At 38.6% G+C, this 9,392-nt stretch overlaps 1 protein-coding gene across 1 annotated transcript; it reads right to left on the bottom strand.

Annotated features, from left to right (window-relative positions):
* Positions 1-427: 427 nt before the first annotated feature.
* On the bottom strand, positions 428-7,419 carry GLB1L3 (galactosidase beta 1 like 3). Its single transcript, XM_040483598.1, has 10 exons — positions 7,336-7,419; positions 6,627-6,711; positions 4,931-5,068; positions 4,242-4,322; positions 3,464-3,570; positions 2,473-2,613; positions 2,075-2,146; positions 1,364-1,442; positions 845-932; positions 428-557 (listed from the first exon to the last, which is right to left on the bottom strand). The coding sequence occupies exons 1-10, from the start codon at positions 7,417-7,419 to the stop codon at positions 428-430; spliced, it is 1,005 nt and encodes a 334-aa protein (XP_040339532.1).
* Between the last annotated feature and the right edge of the window lie 1,973 nt (positions 7,420-9,392).

Here is a 9,392-nt window from a genome sequence, read left to right as displayed (position 1 = left end):
AAGGAGTCTGCTTTCCCATCTTTATGGGGACAGGCTTTGGAAATTATTTTTCATGATCTCCTTGTAGGCAACTCCACTTGGTATAGTCTCTATCCATAACTCACCAAGGAGTGGCCCATTTTGGTCCAGTGACATGGGTAATGTTTAGTCCTGAGAAATAGAAAGGAATTGGAATAGGGAATAGATTAGAAGGAGAAATTTCATCATTTTCATTCTATAGCTTCCTATTATTTCGAATTTTCCATTGTGTTCTGATTTATTATTTTTTTACTAATGATAAATTAGGAAGATTAAGAAATGTCAGAAGTCTTGTTCCAAATGAGAAAGAGAAAAACAAATATAATAGGGAGGTATTCCTTCCAGGAACGCTATAGCTTTGCTTCAAAACTCTTTTGAAAAGAATAGGTGGTTGGGACACCAGAAGAGATTAGGTCAGCTCACTTACAAGTAGTCTCAGGAAAGTGTCCTTGGGTGAAGAGCCAGCCTTCAAGGTACCAAGGTAGAAGGCAGGGCCTGAATAGTTTTTTCGGACAGGCTTCCAGGTGGCAGAGCGGAGCCTAGAGAAAGAGCAGAGACTTGAAGAAGACCTCCTCCTCTTTCTAGTGCCAACGTTTCCCCACTCAGAGCCCAGAATTCTGATATCAGGGAGATATATTAGAAGCATTAAATCAGGAGTCAGAAGACTAGTTCTGGGGTTCTAGTCCTGACCTTAAAGCACTCTATAATCAGGGGTAAATCATTTCACTTTTCTGAATCTTGGCTCGTCATCTACAAAGTGAAGAGTTTGACATCTGTAAGCCCCCTGATCCCTCCAAGTGTTTTTTGGGCCTAAGTAGGAACATACCTTTCAAAGAAGCTCATGGTCATCTCCAGAGAGTAGATAATAAAACCGTTCAAGGGAATGTTATCAATAGTGACAGATCCAGTTAATCCTGCAAGTGGGGGTAGGAAAGAATGTGGACAGGGACCAGACATTCTTCAGTGTCTGGAAAAGAAATGCAGACTGTATACACCTGTGACAATGGCTCAGACAGGAGGGCAAACACTTGTCTGGCCTGCTATAACTGAAAGTTTCTTGTATGTTTCCATATTACCAAGAAAACGTCGACTTAGTATCAGAACTTTCTCTGAAATTCCCAATGGGAGACTGGGCCTTGCTCCACAATAGGCCAAGACCCAACCTAACTGCTGTGCTTTCCTACCAGGAGAAGGCAGGACCAGGGAGAGGGAAGGAATTTGAGTCTTTGGTTCTGGGACCTAGGTATCCCACTGCTCAAGGGTTTCATTTTTTCCTCCCAAGTGCAATACTGCTTCAGTATAGGATCCAATTAACCATAAAGAGAGATTACAGCCTGTTTCCCACCTTTCCGCTGATCTTGAATTTTCCATGAGAAATTGACTCGTCCTTGATTCTCCACCAGGATTCTTAGAAGTTGACATTCCTAAGAAGAAGCAGAGGGACAGGGAGGGAGAAAGGAGAGGGTGAGGAGGCGGAGGGAAAAGGAGGAGGAGAAAGAGGAAGAGGAGAAGGAGGAGGAGAAGTAGTTGTTGACATTCCTGCTTGGGATAGACCAGTTCACAGAGACTATATGGCTACGTAGAGTTTTTACTCTAGAACCCATTCTATTCTCTGAGTCCCAGATGGAAGTACAAGTAAATGGGAGAAAATGGGCTCTACTCTAGAGCCCAACAATCCTCCTCTCTCATGAGGACTCTTTGTGTTCCTGTTCCAAACTCAATCTTTCGTTTTCCCTGTTGACTTGCCTTGGGAAAGAATTTGCCTTGACTCAACTGTGTGCCTTTGATCAGAGACCTAACCAGGGGCAGATGATTGACGCGGGGCCTAATGGCGAATTTCCATTCACACTGAAGCGTGTATGCTGCAGCTCTGCTAAACTTGGACCTAGGAGATGCATTTATGCTTATAGCCCTAAATACTTGCTGCTGGAAACCCAAATGAGGAACAATACCAAAGGACAGTGGCATAAGAAGGAGGTAGTCTATCTCAGGACCAGGCTATGACTACATTTGAGTCAGAGGTCTAAGGAAGCACCCAGACTCTTGAATCACATACCCTGATTTTAGGAATGTTCAACTTCTTAATACCATCACCCAGAAGTCCTATATTTTTCTCATTCAAAAACACCTGCAAAAGAAGAGCCAGCATCAGACTGGTAGGTGTACCTGAAGAAAGGAAAAGAGAGGCTCTGGTTTAAGGAACAGATCATTATGAAGTAAGGGACTGGCCTTGGTGATCACAGATGGATAGAAGCTAACCAGGAGGATTTCATACACTTAATTTGTGATAAAGCAGAAAGCAAGTTTCTTTGGTTTGACTTTATATTCCCAGTGCCTCACAGATAGTAGGTGCTTGAAAATATTATCTAACAGTAAAGTGACCATTGACAATCCTTCCCAATAAGTCAGGCTAAATGTTCTGCTTACCTCCATAGACAGCCTGCTGACCCCTACCTGTGCTGTATCTTGAACATTAGCATGGAGAGAACCTCCACAGCAGATAAAAGTCTCATAAAGCACTAATCCATAGGACTGGCCATTCCCATTGTTTATAGGGAGGCTCTCCATGTTGACTGGTGTATGAGATGTAACAGGCTGTGAGAGAAGCATTGCAGAAACAGGAACCAGGATGATGAGAAGTTGGGATCCTTCTTCCACAGGCTCTTGTCATTTTTTGTTGTACCTCTTAATTGTCCCCAACAGATATTTGGATGAGAAATACTAAAACCAATGCAATGTGATAATGCTCTTTTGCATCATCTCCACGTCTTCACTGTCTGAAAAACTCAAGGGATGGTGGGAGCATGGTAGAGGGAAAAATTACTGCAATCATGCCATTAATGGAGTGAATAAGTTGTATTTCAACATAAACTAAGTAAAGAATTATGCACTAAAGCAAACATTTAGTTAGCATCTACAACGTGCCGATCATGACTTTTTATCTAAAACAGTGATAGCAGAGGTGAAACTAATATGAATTCAAGAGTTAAAATTTTTCAAATAATTTTAACCTTTTCTTCAAAATAGTCCAAGTAATATAATTTTAAAGGGAGAGTATGAACCCATAAAAGTTCAGTGATTTGGCCTATTTGATTGTAGAGTCAAACTCGGTGTCATGGGTTCCTGGCTCTTAGTCTTTGCCATAGGGATCATGTAGTCCCACACAAGAGCATCTATCAGATGGGTTCATCTGAGCTGGCAAAGAGGATCCTCCAATATCTTGCCTCTCCCCCACCCTCATTCATTCTTCAGGTTGAAGCTTCTTCACAGTCTACCCAGAAAGTTTATGGTTCTTACCCCATAATTCTAAATATGGGCATCCAAAGGATTTATTTTCACCCTTCCCAATAAGAAGTTCTTAAAGGATTCTCTACTCTGTGGCCTAAGGCCTTGTCCCCATGCCCCCAATGGTCACTCCTCCATTCTAGTGCCAGGCAGTACTCACCTTATTTAAGTACTGTAGAACATCCCACAGTGGCAAATAAAGGGATGGTTTCACAGCGGGATACTCAGCCTTGGGAGAGAGCTTGGATAAAGGGGGCAGATGCACTGCTGAAATGAAAATGAGTCATGGGGCAAGAAGTGCCTGAAATAACTACTGCCTTCTCCAAACTTCCTCAGCCCTACCCAAGAACTCTTGTACCCCAGAGCCAACAAGAGAAATGGGTCCTAGCCTAGCATATGCGATACTTCTCCAAGAGTGATGAGAAACTGTAAATAACAGTTGGAACTCTTTTGTATGCACAGATAGCTGATAGACACACACCTCTACAGGGTAATGTTGATCATATAGACTAAAGGCTCTCAGGGAACAAGAACTGTACCTTATGCCTTCTGGCAATGCCAGTGCTCACTTACTTTCTAGAACATAGTAGATGATTGACTTTATTTAAACAAGTAAAATGAAGTAAGATAACTTTTGCTATTGTATGTGAGGGTACTATGTCATCATATTAAGAGCTCTACAAATAGTAACTTAATTTTCACAGTCACTATAGGAGTCAAATATCATTGTCTTTATGTTTCAATGAGGAAACAGGTTTATGGGCTTAAAATACTCATGCAAAGCCACTTATCTTTTAAGTGGGAAAACTGGGATTTGAACTTAAGTTTGCCATAGGTCTTAAGTCTCCAAGTTTCTGCCCATGAGGGAACCTTCCCTTGCCTTACCCTTCCACTTCATCAGGAGAACCCTCCCTCAAGTTAAAAATGTTTCTGAGTACCTACAACAGATCCAAAGAGTTTTCGAAGCTTGAAATATTTTTCTGTGTAATCCCCAGCCTCTGTCAGCACAGCATCATAGTCTGCAAGACACCGGGATATTGTCATTGGCAGGAGACCCTCCATAATAGACCCTGTTTCAGCACTTCTGTCATGAGACAGGTCAGGACTACCAGAGGGAGACAGAGGATACATCTTCCCCACCCCCTGGACCAGTCCATCCCAGGCTGTGGTGGGGTGGGAGGGTGCAAGTAATGCCACTTTGGGAGCATTCCACACAACACTTCCTGAGGATCTGAGGCTGCCAAGACACTGGACTCATCTTTCTGTTTTACTTTCTAATGGACACTCCCTTCTTCCCTCAATCTGGATTGCCTTGGTGTGTCTATCAGTGACCACACAGCAGTCACTATTTGTATTCTGTGTGTCTTAGAAGGTTCAACTCAAGGGATCAGTATATATGATGAGTGAAGCAGGGCTCTAGGTCTGAGGCACCGCATCTACTCAATTACAGCCTGTTGGGGGCATTATGAACATCACAAAAGAAAGGAAATTAGACAGGAAAATCCTGAATGCTCAGCATAAATTATAGGTCAAGAATTCATTGATGCTCAGGGCATGCTTTTGGAACCTCCTCTGTAGAGCTCCAGTACCACTATGCCAAGAGGTGACCATACCAGTGAGCACTTGCCATAACTAGTGACAACACCTCTGTGTTTCCCAAAATATGTGGCCCCATTCATGAAACCGAAGTTGGTTCCACCATGGAACATATATACATTGAAGGAGATTTCAGATGTGATAAATTTGGACACAGTATCCTCAACATCTGTAAAGGAGGAAGATAAGAACACAGAGAAAATTAAAAATTAAGACAGAAGTCTCTGATAAAATCTTATCATTCTCAAACCCCTCCCCCACATAATCAACTTAATTATTTTGTTCTCCAACCTCCGCCAAGATTCTAACCAGAAAATAGGTGGAATTGACCACAACTATTCCAGGAAACCAAGTCTTATCAATACCAAAAGACTTTTAAAAAATTATTTTTCTCAGAGTATGTACATAATTTGGCTGTATGTTGTATATATTTAATAATGGCCCAAGAACCTTTATGTCACTTAAGTATCTAATGTTCATTAAATTTTTTGAAATTGTACAAATAAATTAATATAACCTCATTACTCCATTCCAGGATTACTATCTCTTGAGACACTCATTTAAAACCACTGCAATAGTCCACAAGTGGCTATTCCCAATATTTAGCCACAGAAACTCTTATTTTGTCACCATGATTTAAAAGGTATGATCATCTTTCTACTGGCCATCATGGGGAACATGTGGAATTCAATCCTGGCTGTGCTTTTTAATATTTGCATGAATTGGACAGCCTATTTTTCTCTCAGAGCCTCCTTCTTTATCTCCTAAATGAAGGTCCTAATTCCTACTACCTCATAGTATTGATGACAGAATATACAAGAAACATGGCATAGTGCCTGACATGAAAGTGATCAGAAAACTTTGGTGGTGGTGGTGGGTTTTTTTGTTTTGTTTTGTTTTGTTTCGGTCCAAGTGGGCTTTCCTCAGTTACCTGGTATTTTTTGTTGGTTTGCTTTACTTCTGGTACAAGTGAGCTTGTTTTAATATCAACAGCAAAATATCTTTAATAGCAAAATATTTTTATTAAGTCAACAACATCTGCCAGGCACTGTTCTGAGTGGTTTATCTAATTAAATCCTCACAACAAGCCTATGAGGTAGGTTAATTGATAATTCCTGTTTCAGGTGAGGGCACTGAGACTTAGCAGACAAGGAAAGCTGCCTTGGGTCACACAGCTAGTTATGCAGACTAGCAGAGTTAAGACTGAAATCCTTATCTCTTTGGTTCCAGGATCCATGCTTTCAACTGTCATCGCATATTGTCTTCTGATAATTACTACCATGTAGTTGACAACACCATGGCAATGGCCTGTGCATTTACCAGAGATGATTAAGACTTTTAGCAAATGAATCCCCTTCTTCATAGATGTTATCTTTCCAAGACCCTTTCCATGACCACCTCGCCTTACATCTGCAGGCCTGTCCCTGTCTTTTCTATCACTGCACCTGTTTGTTTGCTTCAAAGCACTTTTCATATATGGAACTCTTGATCATTTCTTAACTGTCAATTATACTAAACTCTTAATTATTTTTCATCTCTACCCTGAGGGTAGGAACCAGGTCATTTTTGTTCATCAATGCACCCTCAAGCCTACCCAAATCCCTGTACCTAATAGGTATTGAATAATATTTGTGGTTGAATGAGCTAATTAATTAGCAAAGAAATGTGTGAATGATCCATGACTCAGGGCCACCTCTACTTGGGGTCAAACACTGCAAAACACTTACCTTCAGCATTTTTAATTATATGTTTACCTCCCCATGTGTCAAACCAGCCAACCCAGAATTCCATGACCATAATGGGTTTATTCCTCTAAAAACAAACAAAAGCAAATACCAAGCCTGAGAAGATGTAAAAAGAATATCAGAAAAATTGAATACAAGATAAAAACTTTAAATAAAAAGTTAAAAATGAGTTGGAGGTAAAATTGAGGAAATTTCCTATAAATAGTAAAAGTCAACAGGATATAAAATATGAGACAACTTAAATATCTTATAAGATCAATTTAGGATGCCCAACAACTTACTAATAAAAGTTATGAAAAGAGGACAAAGAACACAGAGGAAAGGAAATTACAAATAACTAACATGAAAACTTCCTTTAACTGAAGGATATGTATCTCTAGATTGAAAATGCCCCTCAAATGGTCAACACAATAAATGATAAAATTATTTCAAAGGTTTCTTTTGGTTCTCTGAGTATCCCTTTTTCTTAATATCTTACTCTTGTCTCATGTATAAATAATATTATCCGTATATTTATGAATATTAATAAGAATTTTTATATTATATTCTGTTTCCTGAATTAAATCCATATTACCTGGCTTCCATTTTCTTCCTTTTTGGTAGTTTAATTACTTTTTCATTGGAAACTTTTACTACACAAATGCCATTTGTATTAAAGAGGGAAGACTGATTTCTGGTATTAAAGTGGTACTGTGCTATTGGTGCATTTGATATTCTCCTCTTGGATATCCTCAAAACCAAAATGAAGAATGAGAAATGGAAACACAAACAACATCTTCCATGAACCTAGCAGACATCTGAAACTTCAAAATATAAATTAAAAAGAACGAGTGCCAAAGTACTGAAGTTCTATCATGTATTAAACAAATGAAGAAAGAAGATGCTTTTTGTTGATGATTTTAGGAAAGGGTGCCAGCACAAATTTCTCCCAAATAGAAAGCATATCCTATAGTGAAATATCAAAAGTTTTTTTATTTTTAATTACAAAATGGGGCACATGAGCTGGCAAAAGGAGTACACTTTGCATAACAAAATGTATCAGAAGCTTGAAAGAAAGCAATTATCGCAGAATCACAGATAAAAACTATTAGTGGAAAGAAGTCTGCTTGTGAGGCATCTGAGAGCAGATTTCAACTGCTTCCCTTGGTCAGCCAAAAATGGGAAAAAGGAGGTAGGTAAAGAAAAGAATTCATCCCTACATAAAACAATGTGTCATTAAGATTGTTAGCCTGAGATACAGTGATGTACTCTATCTCATAGAACGTCACTTAAGTTTTTGAACCAATAAAAACTGATCTTAACTAAAGAGTAATAATAAAAAAGGAATAAGAACAGAATACGTTTTTTAATTACCATAAAAACAAGGAGAAAAAAAGGAAAAAAATTACAAAAGATAAACATCAAACACTTGCCATGAGACAGTCAAAATTGTGGCCCAAAAATATTGCTGTGAAGTTAAGAATCTCAATGAAACAGTTACCTCTATAAACTCAGGCATTAAACACAACTAAAAGTGCTCAAGGAAGACAGAATAAGAAAACATAAGAAGCTAAAATATTAACCTGGTGCCTTTAAATAGATGCAGAAAAAGCATTTGACAAAATACAGCATCCTTTCTTGATAAAAACCCTCAAGAAAGTAGCGACAGAAGGAACATAGCTTAACATCATAAAAGCCATATATGAGAGGCCCACAGCTAATATCATACTCAATGGGGAAAAACTGAGAGCTTTCCCCCTAAGGTCAGAAACACAACAGGGATGTCTACTTTCACCACTGTTGTTCGACATAGTATTGGAAGTCCTAGCCTCAGCAATCAGACAACAAAAAGAAAAAAGGCATCCAAATCAGCAAGGAATAAGTAAAACTCTTCGCAGATGACATGATAGTCTATATGGAATACCTGAAAGATTTCACCAAAAAATTGCTAGAGATGACACATGAATTCAGCAAAGTTGCAAGATATAAAACCAATGCACAGAAATTGCCTGCATTTCTATACACCACTAATGAAGCAGCAGCAAGAGATATCAAGGAATCAATCCCATTTACAATTGCACCAAAACCCATAAAATACCTAGGAATAAACCTAACCAAAAAGGTAAAAGATCTGTATGCTGAAAACTATAGAAAGTTTATGGAAGAAATTGAAGAAGACTCAAAGAAATGGGCAAACATTCCATGCTCATGGATTAGAAGAAAAAATATTGCTAAGATATTGATACTACCCAAAACAATCTACACATTCAATGCAATCCATATCAAAATAATACCAGTATTCTTCACAGACCTAGAACAAACAATCCTAAAATTTGTATGGAACTACGAAAGACCCCTGAATAGCCAAAGTAATGTTGAAAAAGAAAACCAGAGACACCTGGGTAGTTAAATAAACACCATAATGTAATAACGTTAATAAATAAAAGTTTAAAAATTTGTAAAATAAAAGAAAAAGAAAAACAAAAACAAAAAGAAAACCAAACCTGGAGGCATCACAATTCCAGACTTTAAACTGTATTACAAAGCTGTAATCATTAAGACAGTATGGTACTGGCACAAAAAGAGACACATAGATCAATGGAATAGAATAGAGAACCCAGAAATGGACCCACAAATATATGGTCAATTAATATTTTACAAAGCAGGAAGGAGTATACAATGGAATAAAGATAGTATTTTCAGCAAATGGTTCTAGGAAAAAAGGACAGCGAAATGCAGAATGAATCTGGGCCACTTTCGTATACCATA

The sequence above is a fragment of the Herpailurus yagouaroundi genome, unplaced genomic scaffold, assembly GCF_014898765.1.
Source record: "Herpailurus yagouaroundi ecotype Mexico unplaced genomic scaffold, PumYag 161, whole genome shotgun sequence".
NCBI lineage: Eukaryota > Metazoa > Chordata > Mammalia > Carnivora > Felidae > Herpailurus > Herpailurus yagouaroundi.
The sequence above is the reverse complement of the archived record's forward strand: the minus strand, read 5'-3'. Positions and strand labels throughout refer to the sequence as shown.